At 28.1% G+C, this 26766-nt stretch overlaps 2 protein-coding genes across 2 annotated transcripts; one reads left to right on the top strand and one right to left on the bottom strand.

Moving 5' to 3' along the window:
* Positions 1-14818: 14818 nt before the first annotated feature.
* On the bottom strand, positions 14819-15469 carry LOC131175821 (uncharacterized). Its single transcript, XM_058140494.1, has one exon. It carries the CDS (start codon positions 15467-15469, stop codon positions 14819-14821), a length of 651 nt encoding a protein of 216 aa, XP_057996477.1.
* Positions 15470-19601: 4132 nt separating this feature from the next.
* Positions 19602-21303, top strand: LOC110649779 (AT-hook motif nuclear-localized protein 23-like). The gene has a single exon (XM_021804477.2). It carries the CDS (start codon positions 19961-19963, stop codon positions 20852-20854), a length of 894 nt encoding a protein of 297 aa, XP_021660169.2. The 5' UTR covers positions 19602-19960; the 3' UTR covers positions 20855-21303.
* The last annotated feature ends 5463 nt before the right edge of the window (positions 21304-26766 follow it).

Raw genomic sequence — 26766 nt, 5'->3', positions numbered from 1 at the left:
AGCACTGAAATTATTTTTAAAATCATAAAATTATTAAGTAAAAGCCCAATAAAAAGTGAAATCAAGTACTGGCAGCCTAAAATTCTGGGGAAATTGACATTATCTCTGATTCTCTGCCCTAAGCAAAAGAGAAAAGCAAACGACTCTTTCTCTCTCTAGAGGCCTAGACCCGCAGCTGTATAGATCTCTTGCCTTACCTGCTCATGCTCCTGTCCTAGGCGCCTGCGCTCGCCCATTCACTCTCTCTTCAATATATATATATATATATGCAAGTCAATGATTAGTTGAAGAATATAACAAATAAATTTTATTATTAATTATTTTATTAGATATGAATTTTTTTAATATTTTGAAGAATTTATTTTTATCAATTCGGTTATTAATTTATGCATAAGAGATTTACAAGGTTTTGAAATTCGAAGATTATTCAACTCTAATTGACAATGTGAAAAATAAATTTAATAAAATTTTTCTAAGTGTTCTTACCTTTAAAATGCCATTCGTCCTAATTTGTGTTATAGTAATCAAATTATCTAACTGAATCGTTAAAATTTAATTATTTTAATAAAATTTTATTTAATTTGATTTATTTTTTTATCAATAATAATAAAAATTTTTAACTTTCAGTTGTGTTTGGTTATCTTTATTTCGTAACTGAAGTAATTAAAATAATTAAATTTTTATTAATTAATATATTAATTGAAATTTTTATAATAAATATTATTATAATTATTATTTTTATAATTTTATAATAATATTTAACTTATAATTATTTTCTTATTAATATTAAATTATATTATTATTTTTTATAAATAAAAAGAATATAAATATATTTTTATTAATATTTAATTAATTAATAATATAAAATATATTTTTTATTTTTCTCAATTAATTCAGTTATAATAGATAATCTATCGAATATTTTTTATTTCGATTGATTTTGGATTTCTCAATTTTGATGTAGTTCGATTAATAATTTTAAAATTAATTAACAATTTAATTAGTTAAAATTAAAATTTAATTTGATTCAATTCAGTTTGATTAACCAAATGTTTGCCCATATCCAAATGGCATTACTTGTTTGATACATATGTTTTTTTATAAAAATTTACCTACCTAGAACATGAGTAATTTTAACTAATTGTTAATTTTTCAATTGTTAATTAAAATTTTTAGTAAATATGTTTTTTAAATTAAATTTTCTAAAATTAAAAGTCATTAATTAAAAAATATAATTGTTTTGCTGAAAATTGAGATTCTCAATTATTAAGTTGTTGCCTTTTAATAATTGATAGTTAATATTTAATTGTTATCACTAATTCAAGTAAACATGCTCTAGAATTACTGATTTAATGTTAAAATTTTATATAATTTAAAAAATATAATTTTATAATTATTTTATTTTAAAATTTTTTAAATTATTTAACCCTGGAAAATAGACAAATTTTTTATTCTTTAAATATACTTATTAATAGGAAACTTTATTTAAACTTGTTAAAGGGTTAAAAAGTAAATATAATAAAAAATATAAAACATATATTTTTTAAAATATAATAATAAGTAATTAATTTTAATAAAATAAAAAAATTAAAAATAATTGTTTCTATAAAGAAAATGGAGAAACAAGCAAGCAGAATGAGGAGAAAGGAAGAGAAAGATGCAAGTGTGCACACGTTGAATAAGAAGAAGAATAGGGCAGGTAAGTTTCAGAGATGGGCATTTCCTTCCTGTACAAAGAGAGGCGTTGGGTTCTTAAACACCCCCGGAATTTAAGGGGAGAAAGAGAGAAAAAAGAGCAATTCCCAATGGAAGTGACACCACCCTACCCTCGTGGCCGACACCTATGAGCTCTCTCTCTCTCTGTCTTTGAGTGGGAAACCGCACGTGACCCCTATCTCTCTCTGTTCTTCTTCCTTCCGCATTTGCAAGTTGCAGCGTTTCACCTTACACAGTCGCTAACATCTATGGAGAGAGACAGAGAGAACCTAATAGCCAACCATGAAAAAAGACACCTATCTAATAAAGACACCCTACATCTATAGATTTCTTCTGGCAAGTAAGCGTCGAATTCCCACAACGATACCTATCTGCTAACGTTCAGTTTGGACCATGCCCTGTATATGCAAAGAAATACAAATGACCAAGCCAAAACTAGCTGTTCGATGGTGAGTTTATTCCTTTTTATATTTCTTAATAAAAAATCGTGGAACCCACTTGTGGAAATTGGCAGAAAAGATCCATATTTTAAAGATTAATATGCATATCTTGACTTGGACGACTAGGCAATAGCAATTACTGGCTAACTAACACTACTCGCGCGTTCAATTGCTTTCATAAAATCAAAAGCTGAAACTTCTCTTAGTCTGTGCTGGAAAGTTGAAATTAATGATCGTTTGTACCTATTCATTCTCTTAGTTTGACAACCATTAGCTTTGACTTGAGCTAAAACATGTTTCTGGTCGTACTTTGGTTCATTTAGGTGCATGTATTAAGCACAAGGAATGTTGAGATAAATTTTGATCATTGCATATTTAGTAGTTTAATGGTAGATAAATTATTATTTATGTAATGCTACGTTTTTTAAACTATGTAATAATGTCCACTTTAGTTCATCTGATCTCACATATTTATTTCTTGATCTCTTCTTTAAAGCGTGCTACATAGATAGAAAAATTATGCCCTTTTAAATATTTTTGTTTTTTTTTTCTCTTCATATATGTGACTCAATTCATTCCTACCCTATGTATATTTAAAATTATTATGTGCACTCAGTGCTTATACATTATTTCTCGCAATCATATGAGACTTGGTCTTCATATTATAAGGAGAGTCCACTTTTTTGTGAGAGGAGTACTATTTTTTAGTACTTTCGATATATCTAATAGTTAGCGTAAAGAACTTGGAGTTACTTGAATTGAGTTAAAGAATTTGAAATTTCAAAAAAGTTAGATAATATGGCAACTAAACAAGTTTGATTTTTATATTTCCTGAAAACTTCAAATTCTCTAAACAAATTACTCCTAACCTTAATGCCTAAAGAAATCAATGACCCCTCGTCAACCCCAACTCTAAGCTAGTTACTAGTAATTTGCAGATTCATTCATTGTTGACAATTATGGAAGAGAAAGGTCTGGTTTGAGCGTTGGATCTTTAAGCTAACCGTCGAAGCCGACTATGAAATGTCTGCTTAGATATTCCCGTCTCGATTCTAGATCTTGTAGGTCAGGTGTCGAATTGAGCAATCTTTTTAAGGAAATCAATGACAAAGCTCATAAATTGGAATGAAATTTCCACTTAGCACAAGCAGAGTGATTGTGAAGGTGTTGCGATTCAAATATCAAGAAAACAGCGGAACAAATAAATTTTATATTTTTGAATCTCCACAGGATCACGTTTAAACCAATAAGTTATGCGGTCCAAGAAATATTACCTAAGAACAAATTTTCAGGATATTTCTGTCCGGTACAACAAAAATTTTTCTCGGTTGGCTTGTATCAAATTACTATATAACCCTCCACACATTTGGCCTCTAATAATAATTTATTCGATTAGAATGAAAAAGAATAATTATATATTATCACCGTAATTCCATATAAGATAGCTTATATGAAATGACAAACTAATAATATAACAACAAATTAATAGTAATGAATTTCATAAAAAAATTATTTTCTAATGCATTAAAAATAGATTTTTTTTTTAATTATAACTACTTTTTCATTTAATTGTCACATTTTTCATTAGTTTGCCATTCCATGTGTTAATCGTACATGAAAATAGCAAGATTATAATATAATTCCTCATGTAAAATTAAAAAAAAATGATTTTTTGAATAGAGGGATGTAACAATATATTAAGAGTGTTAAGGCTTTCCAACAATGACAACACCAAAATTCAAACATCTCATCTCACAAGTAAAATTTACATGAAATCAACTCCCCACGCCAATAATCCAATATAATATCGTTACCCATGTCATTCTCATATATATAATGCATGTAAGATTAAATTTTTTTTTTTTAATTATCAGTTTGTCTATGATATGCACAGTCAATTTTGTGATATTAAATATATTAATATATTTGAAAATTTTAAATTGATTTCCACACTATATATAATTATAATATCTTTAGAAACTTTCTTCATAATTTATAGTATTCAAATACATGAAAGAATTTATTAAAATAATAAAGTAACAAGTATGAAAGTATTTCAGATATCTACATTCCATGTTATATTAATATTAAATGTTAAAAATTTAACATTTCAATTTAAATAATTAAATTTAATATAATTATATTATATGAATAAAATAATAATAAAATATTATAAATTATCCACTACATATATAACATAATTAAAAATTAATAGAATTAAAAGCGAATGTAAAACCTTTTTTTTTAATGTAAATGTAAAAAAAAAAAAAAGAAGAAGGGTATATAAAGCTGGACTCTGCATACCTACTTGACATTATGATTTGGAGGTCAAAATTACCTCAATATCTTAAATATTATTAAAAAATAATTTAAAAAATTATTTTATTATTTTAATAATTTAACTAGTAAGATTTATTAAATTTAATTTAAAATTATTTTTAATATCTTTTAATTAATATATTTTAAAAAAGTACTTTTGTAATAATAATATCAAACCCACGTAAATAGAAGAAATGGATTTGACATTTGTAATTTGTCTTTTCATTTTAGAAAAATAAAGTTAAAAAAATATGTTTTTATATAAAAAAAAAAGTAAAGAAAAGAAATAAAATTGTGATGAATTTATAATCTTATTTTACATTTGCTTGTGATTCTTGAGTTAATGAACGATTTTGGTATTGTCTGTCAAAATAATGTGAGGTCAGTGGCCTAAGCAGAGCTACTCCAATACTCAAATCAATAAATACTTACTAAAGAAAAATAAATACTGAAAAAAATATATGTGTAAAATTGTGTCTCTTAAGTATTGTTATGAGCTATATTTATAAAATAAATAATGATACACTTTTTGCCTAATTGCGATTTCGCTAGCTCATATTCAATTATTTTCCTTTGTATTTTATGGAGGTGCCACGTAAAATATAACGACATTCTCGGTGGAAATATAAGATAAACATTCAGCATGTAATAAACTTTTAAGACATATTCAATCACTTTTCCTTGTCTGAACGCTTTTCGATTATCTTAAACACCTATCCCTTGTCTAAGCAATCATTTTATCTAATTATCTTGTGACCTATTCGAATACTATGTATTTTATCTAAGCACTTTGTCTCTTATCTGATTACTCTATCTTTGTAAATATTTGGTTTTTTTTCTAGATTCAAGAATCCAAATCTATTACTATTTGTTTAGAATTCAGGTCATACTATATCATATATTTTAAAATAATTTAAATAAAAATAATAATTTTATAAATTTATTATATATGAGTAAAATTATTTAAAATTTTTAAATATCCTCTTTTTTAAAAAAAATATCTCTTTCTTATTTTCGTCAAATTATTTTCTTTCACTTTCTGCACATCCAAACAGAGGCCAAATCTTTGCTTTACTCTTCTCAATACTTTTCCTGCGCACTCTCACACCTGACTTTTCTTGACGCGCCTTCATACCTTTAGTTAATCTCTTAGTATTAATTAATTCATTAGTTATGGATTGCATTTTTTATGGTTATAAATATTATAAAAGCAGGCATAACTTTATTATGTAAATCTACTATAAGCTGAAATTAATATAAGAGCGAATTTAATGATTATTATTAAATATTTATAATATTTATATTAATATATATACAAAAATAATTAATATATATATAATATTAATTTATATATAAATATTTAATTTAATAATTTATAAATTTATTTTTATATTAGTTTGAACGCTGTACTCAATTTATTAAGCCTGTAAACTTAATGTAATATAGACTGTGATTACAATTAAAGTTTGTGGTCGCAATTGAAGTTACAAAAATCGAGAATTTTTTTTTATCTAGCCATTAGTTCAATTGCAACTAATTTGATTAATATATATGAAATTACTTCCTTGAGTTAATTTTTGGAGTAGAATTAAGTTATATAATAATAATAATAATAATAATAAAAATAATAATAATAAAAGTCTAGTGAGAAATTAAGGATCAAATTAATCATACCATGTTTGATAACTGAAGTTAAAATGTTATTGTGAAGTATCCAATATATTTTAACGTTAATGCAAACAGAGTTTTTATAGTAATTTTAATTTTATAAAGTAAATTTAATTTCATTAATAAATATTAATTGCTAGTTATATTATCAAATTTTAATTTAATAATAAAATAAGCAATAGGAGTACAATCAGTCTAACTTCTTATAATTGATGAGCAATTATTACTTAGCTTTACTAACAAAGTTTGAAAGATATTTGTTTAGGTTATTTTGACATTCAATCTTCATAATTAACAATAGTAAAAATCAACTAATATTAAATAAAAGTACAATAAATTAATTAGTCTAAATATTACATTAATAGAAAAGCAAAACAGCCCAATGATTGTTTAAGACTATATATATATATATATATATATATATATGTTTATATATGTTTTTTGGTCACATCATATATATATATATATAATAAGCTCACATGCATATAGAATGATGAAATTATTAATTATTTTAATTAATAATGACATGTACCATATAGAGCTATAAAAAACAATATATATTTTGCAGAAAGAGAAGCAATTTTTTTTTATAATTATTCACTGTTTTGATATTAATTAATTAATTAAGATATATATAATTTAAAAAAACCAATAAATTAACATGTGTTCGTTTGCTACAATAGTCTTATAAAAGGGGCAATTTTAAATTTATATTTAATTTTAAATAATTTAAAGTTAGAACAATTTATAAAATAAAATGTCATTGGTCAGAAGATTTTTATGACCTAATTTAAAATTTCATATGATTAATCCGAATAAAAAAAAAATAAATTTATTTTTATTTTTTTAAACTAATTAATAATTTATTTGAAAATAACTTGTAACCTATAAATTGATTTAAATTTCTCTATGTATATTGATTTGGTATCATTCAAAGTTTATACTTAAATTTAAAATAATTTAAAGTTTTTTTTCTTAAAATAATTTAAAATGATTTGTAAACTATATTATACTTTGGTCTATGGGTTTTGAAAAATTAATTATTTAGTTCTAAATTTTATATTATATTACACTTTTGTTTTTAGATTTTAATAAATAAATTTTTTAGTCCTTTTAATTTTAATATATTGAACATTTTAATCCCTGTAATTTTAATACATATAATAATTTTATTTATTGACAAAATGATTAAATTGTTTTATATATTAAAATTAAAAGGATTAAAGTGTAATATAATACAAAATTTAGAAATCAAATAATTAACTTTTAAAAATTCGGGGAATAAAGTATAGTTTAGTGTAAATTCAAGGAAAAAATAAATAATTTTCTTAAATTCAGAGATTAAAGTATAATATAAAGTAAAATTCAGGGATCAAATTGTAAATTTCCTAAATGAAAAAGAATTACACGTCAAAACGAAAATCTTACCGCGTTTAATTTCAACACCTCCCAATGGCCGCATATCAACAACTAACGAACATGCTTATTTTGGCTAATAATATAAATATGCCTGTAAAAAAAATGTGCTAAAATTCATGGCTGGTGATGATTTGAAGAGGGTATTGCTGCAATGGACACCTTATTCTTTTCTCTTTTACATTTTATATAATAATTTTAATTTTAATTTTAATTTGTTGTGTTAGGTGAGTCATAGTCAAGTGTAATTTAACACCCCATCCAAGAAAATTGCATGATTTCTTATGCTATGATTTTGAAATTCTTTTCCTACGTTCATTAGTAAAAGAAAATTTGAAGTAATTTTTTGAAAAAATTTTCTAAAAAAAAAAAATCACTTGTTCAAACGTGTCAATTTTCTATTTGAAATAAAAATATCTTGTATTTTAATAAAAATATTTTTTATTGAAATAAAATATTATACTACTTTTTTCAATAAAACTATTTGAAAATAAAAATATTTCAATAAAAATAAATACAATTCATATATACAAAACACCAAAGTTTTTTCCCTTTATCACGCCTCACTTGTTTTAACTATCGATTATATATATATATATATATATATATATATATATATATATATATATATATATATATATATATATTTAAAAGCAAGCTAAAGGTTACTCTTTTACATATATATTAACAAATAATTTGTTAATAAAATTAAATTGAAAATTTTATAGTTTAATAGCCCACAATTAAAAAAAAATTAACTAGTTGTTTGTGTGTTGTGCAAACTATTTATTATTTGATTTCAAAAATATAATATAACATTTGTTTTTCATATTTTAAAATCATATTATATAATTTTATTAATTATAAAATTCTTAATTAATTATAATTTTATTTTAAGTGCTAATGAATAAATTTTTTAATAGCAACTAATATAATTTAGTTTTTAATAATGATTGAAATAAATTGATAATTAGATTATTTTTTTATTATTTTTTAAATTAATTGATATATACCAATAAAAAGATAGACAAAGTAAAAAAGAAAAAATAATATGTGCCTCGTAGCCATTTTTAAAGTATTATTATTAAAATTTTTATATTTTAAATAAAAAATGTTTTTAGAAAATAAATGTTTAAATTTTATAATTTTTTTGGTGAATAATTATTATATATATAATTTTTCAAAATAATTACACTTCTCTAATCTAATAAAAGATTTAAATAAAAAAAGAAGATCTTATAGATATATAATATGATAGCCAAAGTTTCAGAATGCCTAAAATTGGAAACTTAAAAATTTTAAAATATTTAAAAGATGTAGTAAAAAAATTTTACAAAACTTTTCTTTTGTATGGAATAAAATTTTAGTAATTGAAATTTGAAATATTTAAGTAAAAACTTGATGCTTAATATTACAAGTTAATTTAAACAAAAAAAAAAAAAAAAAAGAGACATTGAGCCCCTAAAATTTTGAAAATTTTAAGGGTATAATGGTAATTTCTTAAAAGAATTTTCTATTATTCTTATTAAAATTTGATGGGTACTTGACCCTTCGAATATTTTAAAAGCTTTCAAGGGTATATTAGTAATTTTATGAAAAACTCAATTTTTTTTTAGTAAAAGAATAATTTCAAAAGTGAAAAACAAATTCTTTTGCCAAAAAAAAAAAAAAAAATCTAAACCGCCATTATCTCTTAGCCTCTTTTTCTCCATTAATTTAATTTATTTAATTTTATTACTTTTTTCTTTGCCAACAAGTTCACAATTACCTTCTTTTATTCTTTAAAATGTAAATTATTGAATAATATCATCAAAGGGAAATCTAACATAGTTTTCTCATCATTTTCTTCATCAATTTAAAACTCTAGTAATTTTCCCCTCACAATTTCAATGTTATTGTTTGAATCTTTGCCTTGCTAAAATTTTTCATACTCAGGTTAGAAATAAACTTTTTTCTTTCATAATATTAGAAATTTAAACCATTCATTTATTTTATTTAATTTACAATTTTAATTTATTTTTTTATGATTTTTTTAAAAAAAAAACATAAATTTAAGATTGTTTTGAAAAAAAAAACATAAATTTAAGATAAATTGGATAAACTTTTTAATTTTAGGCCATCAACATATTTTAAATTCAATAATTATAATACTAAACATTAATTGTATATTTGAATTAATAGCAATTTCATTTAATTTTTAGTAAAATCAATTTTATTCCACTACAAGAATTTCTAGGATTATTAATGGATTTTTTTTTTCATTGGTAATCCTATAAAATCCGTTGCTAATTGAAATTACTAATGGATTTGTCAGTTACAGTGAATCTCATTGGTAATTTTTCACCAATGAATTTCAAACCGGTTGGCATTTACCAACGGATTTTCCATTGGTATTACCAAGAGAATCCATCAGTAAATCAAGAGAAAAATTACAAAAAAATTATAATCCATTGGTAATTTTAAAAAATATAAAAAGAAAAATTATTATCAATTAAAATAATAATTTTATTATTATTTTAAAATTAAGTTTTTCTTTATAAATATTTTATTATTATAAATATTAGCCAAATGCTTGTGCTATGCACAGATTTGATAAAAATTAACTTTTCTATATGTAATTTAAATTTTAATATTTCTTTTTTTATTAAAATCATTTATAATATTTTTTTTTGCATAATTTGATCATTAAAATCTATAGCATATAACTATAATACACTCATTTTACTATTTTATTTTCAATCTTTATATGTCCAATTTAAATTTTCAATAAATTATATTTTTTTATAACTTTTTATAATCTATTTTTTATGAAAAACAAATTAGTTGACATACATATAATTCGACTATATCATTACTTTTATATATATATATATATATATATATGATCAATAGATAAATAATAAAGGCAAATAGAAAAATAAAGATAAAAAGGAAACATATGCAAAATATGCTTTATTAGTATACATCTCCAAATAATTATATTTGCCTTGCTGCTATTCTTTTCTTTTTTTTTTTTCATAGTGGGTGCTACTTGATCTTTTGGTTTTTGGATTCAACATCTTTTTCTAATATTATAAAAGTGAAAATCAATAAAAATAAAAAAAATTGAGAATTAAAATTAATAAAACTTGAATAGAAATAATTAAAATTAAAGCAAATCTAATAACTTGAAAGCATTTGATGATAGAAGAAACTTTGGTAGTTTTCATATGTCACAAAATGCCTACTATTTATAAGCAAGATGATAAAGATAAATTGGAAATAAATTTAAGTCAATTATTAAACAATTTCAATTAAAAAATTACACTGTTAACTTTGGTATTTAAAGTTTGGCTATTTAATGCCATAGGTTATCAAAGAATGGTCGTAAGTTACAAATCAATGCCCTAATAAATATAATTTATTATTTTTCAAATTATAAATTAATATAATTGATTAAAAATAAATTAAAACATTAATATAATAGTATTTGATAAGTTTCACAATCAGAGTACATGATTTTATTTAATGGAGCAAAGTGCTCTTTTATACACATATGAATCCTCAAAACAAGGAATGTAATCACAACGAAATATTCTTACAATTGCACATAGAAACAAAAAGATCCTAATGATATGATTACGTGGAAAGAAATTAGCTAGTGTATATTCCTAGAGATATTTCTATGATATGATTCCTTAATACGCTCCCTCAAATTTAAGCATGGAGATTTCGAATGCCCAACTTGCCAAGTAAGAACTGAAATGGTTGACTTCCAAGAGCTTTAGTAAATATGTCCGCAAGTTATCTGTGAGTAGATATGTACCGACAGGTGATTAAACCTTTTTGAATGCAATCATGAACAAAATGACAATCCACCTCGATGTGTTTGGTTCGTTCATGATAGACTGGGTTATTAGCAATGTGTTGGGGTGCCTGATTATCACAATAAACTGATATACTTTTGGAATGATGAACAAATAAATCAGACAATAATTGCTTCTACCAAATGAGTTCACAAGCTGTAGTTGCCATGGATCTATACTTCGCTTCGACTGAAGAACGTGACACAGTGACTTGTTTCTTTGTTTTCCATGAAATTGGGGAAGTGCCAAGTTGAATATAATAACCACTAACAGACCTTCGAGTAAGTGGACAACTCGCCTAGTCACTATCGTAATATGCCGTCAAGTGTAAATGACTCATTGCAGATAAGAAAATGCCTTGTCCTAGTGCTTGTTTAATGTATTTAAGGACATGAAGAGTAGCATGCCAGTGTCCTTTTCGTGGCTGATTCATGAATTGGGATAATATATGTACAACATAACATATATCAGGATGAGTAATTATCAAGTAAATGAGTTTCCCAACTAACCTTCGATAGGACCTCGGATCATCAAGAATTGCACTTTCATCTAATGCAAGCTTATGATGTTGCTCAATTGGAAAATGAACTGGCTTTGCATCCACCATTCCCGTTTCTTGCAAGATATCCAAGGCGTACTTCCGTTGTGAGAGAACTATGCCCACAAGACTTCTTGCTACTTCCAAACCAAGGAAATATTTGACTAGACCAAGATCCTTAATGGGAAACCATGCATTCATGTAATCTTTAAGTTGACAAAGATGTGAATCGTCATTGGTGGCAATGAGTACGTCGTCCACATAAACTGGAATTGCTATAAAGGAGTTGCCTTGTTGATGGACAAAGAGTGAAGTATCTGATTTTGATTGTTTAAAACCATAACGGATGATGGCGGTTGAAAATTTTGCGAACCACTGTCGTAGGGCTTGCTTCAAACCATACAATGATCTTCGTAATCTACAAACTCGTCTGTCATCTGCAGAAAGATAGCCTAGGGGAGGTTTCATGTACACTTCCTCATTGAGATCACCATGAAAAAATGCATTGTGAACATCCATTTGATGAATCGTCCAGTTTTTCGCTGCCACCATGGCTAGTCAAGTGCGAACAATAGTTAATTTGGCAACTGAAGCAAAAGTTTTTGTGTAATCAAGTCCTTCAATTTGGTTGTAACCTTTGGCAACTAAGCAAGCCTTATAGCACTCGATAGTCCCATTTGAATTATACTTAATTCGGTAGACCCATTTGCAACCTATTGCCTTTTTTGCTGGTGGAAGAGCTTCTAATGTCCAGGTTTGATTTAGTTCAAGTGCCTCTATTTCTTTCTTCATTGCTTCTTGCCAACGGGGGTCTTTAGATTCCTAGTTATAAGTGCATGGCTCATCATTTTGATCGATGGCCGCAAGAAATGTAGTGTAAACAGAATTAAAATTGGCATAAGAAACAAAATGATTAAGTGGGTATCGCATACCTGAAGATGCTTGATGAGCATTGGTGTGAGATACATCTGTATTACTTCCTGGTAGTTCAACCTCATAATCCTGCAATCGGGTGGGAAGGTGTTTGGTTCGTGTGGGACGTGTGACTCATGGTGGTTTAAGAGGAAATGGTGAAGTATTGGGTAATCTTGGTGAGATAGTTTCATTTGGTTCATCAAGTGGAATGGCATTTGTAATGGACATAACAACAGAATCATCAATGTTTATAGGAACAAGAAGATCAGATGTTGATCTTGGCTGTATGTGGTCATTAAATTCCTTACAAGGAAAAATATGCTCATAGAAAACAACATCCTGATAAACAGAAATCTCATGAGTATGAAGATTGTAGACTTTGTAACCTTTTTTATCATGGGGATACCCAATAAAAATACAAGGTGAAGCTCGTTCTTTAAATTTGTCTTTGGATCGAGGTAAGACGGATGCATAGCAAAGACAACCAAACACATGAAGGTGTTTATAATCTGGTTTATGATGGAACAAACGTTCATATGGGCTTTGTCCAGAAAGTAAAGATGTAGGCATATGATTTATAAGATACGCAGCTGTTAAAACGCATTCCCTCCAAAATTTTAACGGTAATCCAGCTTAAAAACACAAGGCACAAGCAACTTCTAGGAGGTGCCTATGCTTGCGTTCCACAACACTGTTTTGTTGTGGTGTAGAAACACAAGAGAATTGGTGGATTATACCTTCATGTAAGCAAGATTGTTGGAGAGAGATGTTGGTAAATTCAATTACATTGTCACTGCGTATGATTTTCACAAGGCGATCAAATTGTCTGTGGATCATAGCAAGAAAACCAGTTAACAAAATGGGTATTTCAGTTTTAGACTTTACCAAATACACCCACGTTACACGTGTATAATCATCCACAATACTGAGAAAGTAATGAGCTTTGGACAAAGTTGGTGTTTGGTAAGGACCCCGGAGATCGTAATGGATTAAATCAAAGGTAGCCTTGGTTTTTATTGAACTTAAACGAAAAGGTTGACGTTTTTGCTTTGCACGATGGCAGGCATCACAATGAGAAACAGAATCATTAACATCTAAAGAAATAAAGTCATCAATATGAGACATTTTATTCAAAGACATGTGACCTAAACATTGGTTCCATAAGGAAACATACTTATTTTTGGATGATAATGCCATAGTTGCTGAAACATAAGGCTGAACAGGCCGAAAGTAATATAGATTATCTCAAAACTCACCCATGCCAATCAACATCTTCGTGGTAGGCCCTATAGAACATAAAAATTAGGAAAGAAATGTGCTACACAATTAAGATCATGGGTGAGTTTGCTAATTGAAATAAGGTTACAGGCAAAGGAAGGAACATGTAGCACATGTTTTAATGTAATGGATGAATTGAGATTAACATCACCACATGAGTTTGCGGATGCAATGGAACCATCTGGTATTCGTATATGTGAGGCAAAAGGCAATGATTGTTCATTCGTTAAAATGTCTTTTTGGTAAGACATATGATCTGAGGCACCTAAATCAAGTATCCAATCATAATTATTTTTGAACAAAGATCGAACTTTACCAGCAAAATTTGCAATGGGTTGTGAGCCTTGGTTGCTTTCCAGGTTCAAGAGTGACATAAGCTGTGCATACTGATCCTTCGAAAGTCCAGCAATAGGTGAGACATCAGTAGATTCAGTTATGCGTGTATTGTTTGCCATCTTGCCTTGAGATTTCTTGTTTCTATCACCCCACCATTCTAGATAACCATGGAGCTCAAAACAAGTCTCCTTGGTATGTCTAGAGTGTTTGCAGTGCTCACAAAACAATTTTGAGGTATCTTTAGTCATATTTTGGTTTCTTGGACCTGCATCTCTACTTGAGTTTTTGGTGATAAAAGCTGCACCTTTTGCAATAGCTGTTGATCCTTTCATAGCTGCTATCTGCTATTATCTCTCCTCCTGAGTCACTAGTGCATATGCACGAGCAAGTGATGGCAATGGTTCAGTGTTGAGGATTTGAGATCTCACAATAGAATACTTCTCATTGAGACCCATCAGAAATTGATGCACATTTTCCTTTTCTTTTTCATTTGTTAATTCCTTAGCAGCCCCACTAGTGCAGATCGGGACACTAGAGTATGAATTTTGCTCATCCCATAGCCCTTTAAGTCGTGTGTAGTACACTGCAACTGTCTGATCCTTCTGTTGTGTGTTCACAATGTCCATTTTTAGTTGATAAACACATGGTGTATTGCCTTGTGAGAGTCTTTCTTGTAGGTCCTCCCATACTTCTTTTGCAGTGTCGAAGTAAGCAATGCTATCCTGTAGAGATGAATGCAGCGAATTAAAGATCCAAGAAATCACCATTGAATTACCTTTAATCCATGCTACCAGATCTGATGAGTTTTCAGCTGGTTTCTCGAGCGTACCATCAATGAACCCATATTTATTTTTCGCACGGAGAGCATTTATCATGGCCCTTCTCCATGTGTAATAGTCGTCTTCCTTCAACAAGCACGAGACTAATAATGACCTAGGATTATCAGAAGGATGTAGAATGTATGAAGAAATTATTTCATCAATTGATTCCTTCGCCATTAGTGGATTTTAGTTTTCCTGCTCTGATACCATGATAAGTTTCACAATCAGAGTACATGATTTTATTTAATAGAGCAAAGTGCTCTTTTATACACATATGAATCCTCAAAACAAGGAATGTAATCACAATGAAATAATCTTAAAATTGCACATAGAAACAAAAAGATCCTAATGATATGATTACGTGGAAAGAAATTAGCTAGTGTATATTCCTAGAGATATTTCTATGATATGATTCCTTAATAGTATTAAAGGAAAAAAAATAATAATTAGTAAGCCAAACTCTCTTTAAGAAGTGTTATGTGGTAGCTTTTAGGAAAATATTTGGCCTGCTTTATATATATAGATAGATGTTTTTATTTGTGACTAATAATTATTAGAAATACATTATAATGAGAGGAAAAAAATGGTATTTGGAAGAGAAAAAAAATAAAGATGGGGAAATTAAATGAGGAAAAAATATATTGATGAAAATGAAAAATATATGATAAAAATTAAAAGGGACAAGAAAAAAATAAAAAAGAAGAAAATGAGAGAAAAGGGAAAAAAAAGAGAGAAAAGATAAAGGAATAAGAAGAAAATATGAGAGAAGTGAAAAGAAAATGAGTGGAGATAAAGAAATGAGAGAAAAGAGAATAAAATAACGAGAGAAGTGAAAAGAAAATGAAAGAAAAAATAAAAAATGAGAGAAGAGAAAAGAAAACAAAATGTGAGAAATGGAAAGAAAAAGATAGAAAATAGAAAAAAATGAGAGAAAAAATAAAGAAAATGAAAGAAAAGAGAAGAAGAATTGAAATGGAAGGGAAGAAAATAAATAAAGAATAAAATGAGAAAAGAAAAGATAGTACTTATAGGTATTTACTGATTGTAAATTTATTATTAATTTTTCTTTTAAAAAGTAGACATTTTTTTTAACAATTACCAACAATTTTGAAATTCATTGTTAATTTAAACACCATTTTTTTCTTACAAATTATAAATGAGTTTCGAATTTGTTGATAATTTAAACACTAATATTTTTTTTTCACAAATTATCAATGAATTTCGATATCCGTTGGTAATTACCAACGAATTTTATTGATAATTGAAATATTAATTTTTTTCTCACAAATTATCTACAAATTGCAAAATTTGTTAAAAAACCAATCAACTTATTTAATCAATACCTTAATAAGTGATTAATAATTTACATATTTTAATTGGATGCTTAAATTAAATTTTTACATTTATCATTAATTATTGTAAAATCAATTTTAAGATTTAGCATATATATATATATATATATATATATATATATATATATAAAATAGGGAAAAAAATTCGAGAAACTGAAGAATTTAGAAATAGATTTTACAAGGATGAAACGAAAAGAAATATTCTAATTAAAAAAAAAGTTCCCTTTGGGTTGGGGGCGGTTTTAGACTTTCACAGAAACTTAATAAGGCATTAAAAATTGCTAATTAAAATAATTGCATCAACAACTCCTTGGCTGTTGTGTTATTATTTTAATTACAACAATTTTGTATAATAATAAGCCTTTGATTCAAATAGCATTTTTCCTTACACGTGGTTTGGTTGGATACCCAATGTAGACTAACTTTTCTAAAAAATTGAATAATTAAACCCTATATTACTTTCATTCCAACGTTAAACATATCCAATAATTGATTTAAATTTTAATAAAAAAATAATATAATTCTACATGAATTTTGTGATTGGATAAATGAGTACTCATTTGACATCCCTTATTTATTATTAAACTAAACATTATAATAATCAAGTCACTATAGCCCTTTGGTGTCAAGCTCATCATACCAATTAGTTGGCTAGAATTTCTCAGTCTACTAATTAAAGTTCTTGTAGGGAAAATGGACCGGCTTACCTCCATCTTTTTTTCATCTTCTTCAGGCTCAAATATAAATATTTAAAATATAATTATAAATAAATATATTTATGAGTAATCTAATATTAAAGTAGGATAAATCTGATATTATGTAAAGAAATTAAATTGAGCTTAACTTCATCTAAAAACTAATTCAAGGAGAAATGTTTATTCAAGTTTTATATGTGATACAAACACCTTATTCCAAATTAATATGAGACATAATGTGACTTAATTACAACTTTCTTTGTTTTATCCTTATTAAAATTTTTATAATAGTAGATCAAATTAAGACATTTATGTTAAAACTAATGACATTTAATTTGGGAAATTCATTTTTTTAACGTTAAAAAAATAGTTAAATCTAATAATTGTTACAACCCTTTTACATTTCAAATCAAAATATTTAGAGAATGAAAATTTCCTATGTTAATTTTTTCTAATTAAATTTTGATTAAGTTGGAATTTAATATTTTATAGTAGTAGAAAGATTTTCAATACTACTAATAAATTAAAATTTATTAATTATTATAAAATATAAAGTTCAATGGACTTCTAATTGAATATAAAAAAATTATAATTATTTTTATTTTTTTATTGATAATCTATATTTTAATTGAATTGAATAAATAAACATGTAAAATATTAGCTTTTTGGTCATTGTAATAAAAACAAAAATCAACTAATGAATTTTATTTGGTCAAGTGATATTGAAGTTATTTTTAGAAATATGAGATTTTAAATTCAAATTTCTATCAAAATCAATTATTTATATATATATATATATATATATATATATATATATATATATATATATATATATATATATATAGCTAAGTAATTAATAACAACTAATTAATTTAAAAAAGCTAAGTAATTAACAACAACTAATTAATTTAAAAAAAAAAACAGGGGTAGCAGAAATTAAATATGCGTTAATTGAAAATGAATCAAAGTGAGTAGTAGCTAAAAGAAACCAAAATGCTTAAATTCATGTTGAAAAGTTTTAGACAAGAAGTAGATGATGATAAATATGGCCACCCTGATCACATTAGACTTGAGCCAGTCAAGCAAAGTTGGCCACTAAAAGGAGGAGAAGATGGAAGAGGGGCCGTCCAGGTGGGAGGAGAAGACAAAGAGAATGGGACCCACGGGCCGCAGCAACACTTCCCCACTTGCCCACTCTCCTCCCTCTGGTTTTTGTGCAATATTTATTTATATTTTTTAAATAAAATTGTCCCTCTCTGAAACCCAACTAATCTTGGTCAACTTTGCCCCTTAACCATGGTTAGGTTTTCACCATCTAAGTCTAAAGTCCAAACCCTATTCCTCACCAAAATGGCAACATCCTTCAGCTAACCCCACCCACACACTCTTCCTCCTTCTAGGGTTCATTTGCTCAAATGTTTGTATCATTACATCACACTCTTCTTACACCATCCCTTCAATTCCCCACTTTCCTCCTTTCTCGCGTGTCCATCACCTTCCAATCATATTATTTTCATTTCTCTCTAATCATGTAAGTATTTTTTAAATACTATTAAATACTAAATATTAATAACACTTGTTATTTTAATAATTAAGAAAGCAGAGAATTTTTTTTTATTTAAACTTGGTTAATTAATTATGAATTAAAAATATAAAATGAATAAAAAAAATTTACTTATTAAATACATACATCATATATATTTATAACTTAAATTTATCGTATCAATATAAAAATTGCTCATATATTAAATTTAAGAGACTCAAATTAGATTCTCTCTTGTTTATATAATAAAAAATAATTAAGCAAAAAACTTTTTGATGATTTTTTTAACAATACAATTTCTTAGCTTATTAAATAAAAATAAATTATTATTTTTCCATTTTTCTTAATTGTTTTAATAATAGTTTGTTGTTTATCCACAATGGCAACTTATCATATTATTTTATGTATTATAAAATCTAGCTATTGTTGGAATGATTTAAAAATAAATTTTGAAATGAGTTATTAAATCAATTAATTTATAGACCTCCAATTTATTTTAAAAAAATAAAAATTTAAAATATTAACCTTCTATATTTATTTTAGAGAAGGGTTGACAACTCTCTTTGGAGAGGGTCAGAGTTTGCTTACACCTTCTTATATTTGTGGAAATAAGAAAAAGAATTACCAAGAAATAATTATTCTATATATATATATTTAAACTTTTGGGTTATGAGACAAATGACTGCGTTTTGAGTGTTTGTTCTCTCTCTCTCTCTCTCTCTCTCTCTCTCTCTCTCTCTCTTCCCTTCCTCTCCTCCATCTCTTCCCTTGTATTTTCTCTGCATTCGATCTCTTCTCTTCTTTCTTGTTTTTTTCCATTTCAAAATATACATATATCATTCTCTCTGTTCAAATCTTTTTCTTCGACTTCTGGAGCTGCCTTTCCCTTTCCCTTTTCTTTTTTTTAATTTTTATTTTCTTTATAATTTCCCTCTCCTCCTCCTCCAACAATATATATATATATATTAAAAAAACAAAACCCATAAACAGTTTTTAATCATCTAAAATAATTGTTTTTTTAGAAAAAAAAATATTGATTTCACCTTGGTTTCCTGTTGTCTTTCCTTTTGATGTTGGCATGGCCGGTTTGGATTTAGGCACTACTTCTCGTTACGTTCACCAGCTCCACCACAGACCTGACCTTCACCTTCAGCACCAGCCTGAACCTGAAGACCACGATTCCAATCGCCCTGGAGGCGGTGGTGTTGCTGCTCATTTCTCCACTGACCACCAGCAGCATGAGGATGCCCCCAACCAAGGCCTTGATCTCGTTGCCGCAGCTGCAAACTCTGGACCAGGGGACCTCGTCGCCCGCCGTCCCAGGGGTCGCCCGCCTGGTTCCAAGAATAGACCCAAACCTCCGGTCATCATTACTCGGGAGAGTGCCAATACGCTGCGAGCCCACATTCTTGAAGTAGGAAATGGATGCGATGTTTTTGAGTGCGTCGCTAACTACGCCCGCAGACGGCAGCGTGGGATTTGCATACTCAGCGGAGCTGGAACTGTAACTAATGTTAGCATCAGGCAACCAGCTGCAGCGGGTGCTATTGTGACTCTTCATGGCAGATTCGAGATCTTATCTTTGTCTGGATCTTTCTTGCCCCCTCCAGCCCCTCCTGGCGCAACCAGTCTAACAATTTTCCTTGCTGGTGGGCAAGGGCAGGTTGTGGGAGGAAGCGTGGTGGGGGAGTTGACGGCAGCAGGACCGGTGATTGTCATCGCAGCATCGTTCACGAACGTGGCATATGAGAGGCTGCCTTTGGAAGAGGATGAGCAACTGCAGATGCAGAGCGGTGGTGGAAGTGGAGGAGGTGGAAGTGGCGGTGGTGGCGTTGGGAACAATCCATTTCCTGATGGGGCAGCAACATCAGGTGGGTTGCCATTCTTTAATTTGCCGCTGAATATGCCGCCGAGCGTGCAGTTGCCGGTGGATGGATGGGCAGGAAATTCAGGCGGTAGGGCTCCTTTCTGAGAGACAACAATAACAGCAACACGCTTGGGGTATTGCTCTGGTGATTTGGTGGCAATGTGATCTATGAGTTATTATGGACAGCCGAACTTTGTTTTGGATTTCAGCAGTTTAGATTAGAGTGGGCGAGAGATCATGGGCATGTTGGATCATAAAGGTCAGCTTAATTTCATGGATTTACTGTTCTCACCATCATCACCACCTCCATGTTTCTCCTTATTCTTCTACCTATTCCATCTTCTGTGATGCTTTTAGGGTGTTTTCTTTTTGCTTATTTCTTTTTTTCTTGTTAGTTTTTAGACTACTCTTATGGTTTCTGGAAATAGTCTTCTTGTTCATTGTGGAACTATCTCTTCTTCTCTTTATAAGAAATGGTTTGAGGATGTATTCACTATGTATATTCATTGAAAACTGCAAATTATCACTGAAGTTCAGTTATACTAACACATCAACTAGGGTTTCTTAATTTCTTCTCCTTTTAATTCCATCTTTCTTTCCTTTTGGATCAAACCTAGTTAGGATTTCCCCTTCTCTTCTACAATTTCTTAAATTTTTTTTTTCCTGGCAACACATAGATATGAAGTCTTTGAAGTAACCCTTAAGGGGATTGCAATTTTTTTTTTTTTATTTGTTATCAATTTTTTTGCGCTGTTTTCAGGACGGAATAAATATTACAGTACCAATTAAAAGAAAAATACCATGAATTTTAATATAATTGAAAAAGGGGATTCCTTCTCGTTAAATGATGTGTATAAATTAACCAGAATGAGTTCCATTTTAAGTTGAAGGTTATTTTCTTCATCTTCTTCTCTTGGGAATAAGCTCTAGGCAAATAGTTTTCTGGACAAGCTAACATTCCTGTCTTCAAAAATCATTTTCTTTCTTTGAAGTATATTATTGTATATGAAAAATCGAAGCAGCTTGTACATTGGCAACTTGTTGGTACTAAACTGTTCTCCCCTCTAGGATATATATATATATATATATTAATTTCTCTAGTAATTAGATTCCATTTAATTATGTCCTTCTACTTGGGCTAAAATTTACAACTTCCAGGCGTTTTATCTAGCAATTTGATTTTCAACACTATTTTTGGACAAATTTAGACACCCAAGTGGGAAGAGGGATGCAGCAGAGGATTTGCATTCTTATTTTCAACATCCTATATATTGTCTTCTTCATATTATATATAGCTATAGCTAGTGAACTTGCAGAAAACAAACCAGAAACTCCATCTCAGGGCAAAAGAATGTGTAGTATTGTTTCTCCAACTAAGAAGGCAGTGTGCATATGCACTTTTACTAACTTAAAGCATAGCTTTCATCTCAGGAAATACATTAGATTTTGCCAATGCATGTTTCCCTTATTTTTATTAGACTCCAACTAGGGTTCAAACACACAGTCTCAGGGCCTTAGTACTGTTGATTGTTGTTTCCCTTTTTTTATTTATACACTAAGATAGTTCATCATAGCCAAAATTTCAAACCTCTTCAAAGGAAGTTATCAGCTATCTTTACTAGTAATTTAGGGCAAAAGCATTCTCTTGATGACTTTAGCTAGGTTTTCCGGGAAGGACGATGCGTGGACTCAAATATTGTAAACAAGTAATGTCAACTGATGATTTTATTCTCCATTTTGCGATCTTTCATTCTGCCATTTATTGGTTCCATGGCTGGTGGATGAAGTGCTTGCCTTGCAGCCAATGAAGCTCATTGTGCTTAATCTTTGCAGAATTGAATTTGGTTCCTTAATAATGCCCCTAAGTATAGAATATGCTCATAATAATTCTTTCTTCTGCTTTTTAGATCACCCAAAATGTTGTTAAAGATTTCCATTAGCCATTTGTGATGATAATCCTGAGGTAACTAACATGAATTACTCTGAAATAAATCTGGTCACAGTTGATTATTATTGGCTTAATTAATTTGAATATTTTAGATTTTTTTATAAGAAAAATTTTATTAAATGAGAACAAGGAAAAAGTTAGGATGGGCATATCATAAAAAACCCATACCAGCAGGTCACCCCAGTAAAAACAAACCTAAGATATGGCATGCTAAGTGAAATATGCTGGGAAAGGGATTGAATTCTTCAGATATTAGTGGGTCATTTCAGCCTGCAGCAGAGGATATACATATATGCAGATTTTCCAGCTTCATCATTTTTGCAAATTCTTTCTTTTAAGTTTTCTTAAAATAGCAGATCCTCTTGGTGATTATGCATGCCTTGGTTGACTGTAGCTGCCTCTTCGTGATTATAAATGCCTAATCACAGCTAAAGAATTATGCATGTGATATAAATTTTTGTGAGATTAAGATAGGTTTCAATACAAAATTAAATTATATACCATAAACATGAAAAATGCTGCACATCAATCAATTAATTGTTTTCAAGGGCGCACAGAAGGAAGAAGCTTTACATAGCCATATGGCTAGAAAATGGGTTGAAGAGTGTGTGCGTGTCTATATATATATATATATATATATATATATATATATAATTAAGCTCTTCCTACAAGTTCTAATAAAATGGGATCTTTAAGGAAATTAATCAAAGCTGTGTCTATATATAATGAATAAATTAATGTTAAGTTGGAGAATAGGCTTCAATTACAAGGTAAAAGGTTGATATCATAATTGGTAAAGCTTTGTGGGAAAATGAGAGTTTTCTGTTTTCCCAAAATCAAAACAACCAAGGACTATGTTCCTTAAATTTTATTAATTAGCTTGTAATACTATTATATCAGATGAGGAAGATAATAATGATGATGATGACTAGAAGCAGATGGAGAAGAAATAGTCTTAGAAAACTTGAAAGGTAGTTAGCACACAAAGAAACTCAGCTTACCAACTTAAAATTATAAAATAAGAGCAAGCATGGTGAAAAAATTATTAAGAAAGCCTTGAGCTGACCAAGTCATATGGTCACTATAATATCAAATTATGCCTATGCTTGTTACAATATTTGATTCTAAGCTGTCACCTTTATGGATAATTAATAATCAAGAGCAGTTGAATTTGATATTGCTACAAGAAAGGTTTTGTTTTATACTCTTATTTTAATTTTTAATAAACTATATATGATCTAATTTAACAACATTTCCAAGAACTTGTTTATGAGTTGTCTATGGTGATCATGGTAGAGGCGACAACGATGATGACAACGTACCTCTCCCTCTCTCTGTCTCTCTTTCTCTCTCTCTCTCTCTCTCTCCTCTTCTTGTTAAATTCATTACTGGGTGTCTTTTTTTTTTTTAATTTTTTTTAATGTGGTCACTTTTGATCCTTAGTTTATTCCTATAGATATTGGCACCTTAAAAATGTGTACACAGTAATCATAAGATCTAAAACATGATCCATATTGATTAATTCATTCCTAAATATAATCAAGATAATTAAAAAATGTTTACACAGTAATTAGAAGATTTTAAACTTGACCTAGACATGAAAATAATGGTTTTGGACAAATATATATATATATATATATATATATATATATATATATATATATATATATATTTAAGGAATTAATTATGTTATCCTATGATCTTATAAACAGTGCTTATAAGATCCAAAATTTATTATGATTAACATTTGACTGAAAAGCATATGGCAATAGCGTAAAGCAAAGCACCAAGGTATATATATTGGATAATAAAATAATTAAGACAAATCTGGATTTAAATGAGGGGTGATGCAAGAAAAGAGAACAAAAGAACAAAATAAAGCACCATGGTGGGTGGTCCTAGCTAGCAGTTGAACCTTCATTACACTTCATTTTTTAATTTCATTTCTATATGCTACCAATCGGATTCTGATGTTACCATTTATGGAGTAATTCTCTTAAATTTTTGTAATTTTAACGCTTATTTTTGAATATGATTTTGTTCTACTTGATAATGATTTTCAAAACCATTCTTGATTCATGTCTTTACATGGTTGTGTAAACATCATTTCGACTTTCTTTGAAATAAATAATTTGCACGAAAATAATTTAATAGAATTCTCGCACAATTTATTTTTTTTAATAAGCTTTCACACAATTATACTTTTTTTTTTAAATAATTCTTTTAATTAAATTCTTTTATTCTAAGCATAAAAATTATTTAAAAAGAAATCAATTGAATTGAATTTTTATAAAATTTTAATTTTCAAAAAGGCAATTATGTTGTAACTAATTTAGAGGTATAATTTTACTCTTCCATGAACAATGATCTTGAAAATGGTGTTCTTTTGGGTATTTTATAATTTAGTTTTTGATGTATGTATGATAAAAATCACTGTTTGTTTCCTTTATTTTATACGAGAAATAAATTAGTTTATGAGGTATGTTTCTATTAACAAAATAGACCTTCTATTAAAATTTACTGTCAATCATAATCATAGTAAACCCAAATTAAGGAAACTAAATTGTTATAAATATTAAAACTATAGGGACTCAAGTGTTAGAAAAAGTAAAATGTGATTGATTAAACTGCTACAATTTTTAGCTTATTCATAGTGAATTTTAACAGAAGGACTATTTTGTTAATAGAAACATACCTTGGAGACTAACTTGTTTCTCATAAAAGGTAAAGGTCTATTTTGGCCTTTAAAGTATGGGCTAATAGTCATATAAACTCTTAAACTTTTTTTGAGGTCCGAAAAAAGTCTTCAAATTGTCAAAAAAAAAAATTAAATAAGTCATTCAAATTTTAAAAAATATCAAATAAGTCTCTTAAACTTTAAAAATACATCAAATAAACCATTTTACTTTTTTGGAGGCAAACAAGCGTTTTAACTTTTTTTTTAATCAACAAAAATAATTTTATTAAATATAACCAAGAAAAACTTAACGTAAACATGTTATCTACGCCCTGGTCAGCAGATCTCCCCAAATACAACCAATTCTAAAATGTGGCATGTTAAAGTGAAAAAAAAAAGAACTTGAAAAAGGAAGAAACATCCAAAAGTTATGAAAAAAAAAAGATAGAAAAGAAATAATCAAGTAAAAACGACCAAGATCCTAAAAGAAGACTACCAGTAAAAGCAATGAGATTGCATTTCTAATTTCCCCATGAGAAAAAGGAGATTCAAGCATGATAACATTATCCACCTTAACAACTTGCTAGGTGAGAGAGCTAAGAAGAGCATAAAAAGCAATATTATTCTGAAAGTGATCCTTCAAATGCTTAAGGAACACATTTCTGATGTCCATAGGATCCTCACAATTATTATTTCCATGTCGAACTCTCCAAATTTGATTCCTCCTCCATCTAATAGAGACTGAAACCTGCAAAAAGAAACCTTGTGATTTTATCAACCAATTAACACCAAGTTACCCTAGACTTTTGCCTCCATAATAAATTATCTAAATGTTTAGAGGTAGCGGCTCTATTCATCTTTAGTAAGCTAATGTTATCTAATTCCGCAAGAGAAAGTGATCTAGACTCATTTTCCTACTCCAAGTTTGATATTTTTTCAATCAATTCCAAATGCTTATTCTCCAAATTCCCCAAAACCTTATAATTCTAAGACTTTAAAAGCTACTTTACACACTTCAGTTTATTAGTAACAAAATAATGATTACTGACATTGGATAAGAAACTTCTAACCACATCTTTAAAGCATAGAAAGGACCACCAGTAGTCCTTGCTTCTAAATAAACCTGACTTCATATCCAAATTATAAGCAGATTTTAGTAAGAGTGTGTTATGTTCTAAGGGTCCTTGGTCTAGGGCCCAAAAATTGAGGTTGAGGAAGGTTGTGGTCCAATGAGCAGAGACAAAAACTTTATCATACTCATGCTAGAAGAAGGCCTCTAGGTAAATTTTCTTCCCCTCAATTCAATCTCAATTACTTCCAAAGAAGCAATAAAATTAGAAAACATCCTCATACCTTGAGTGAATTGACAGCCACCTTTATGATCCTCCGTTT

The sequence above is a fragment of the Hevea brasiliensis genome, chromosome 18 (assembly GCF_030052815.1).
Source record: "Hevea brasiliensis isolate MT/VB/25A 57/8 chromosome 18, ASM3005281v1, whole genome shotgun sequence".
Taxonomy (NCBI): domain Eukaryota; kingdom Viridiplantae; phylum Streptophyta; class Magnoliopsida; order Malpighiales; family Euphorbiaceae; genus Hevea; species Hevea brasiliensis.
Note: the sequence above shows the minus strand (reverse complement) of the source record. Positions and strands in the feature narration are given on the sequence as shown.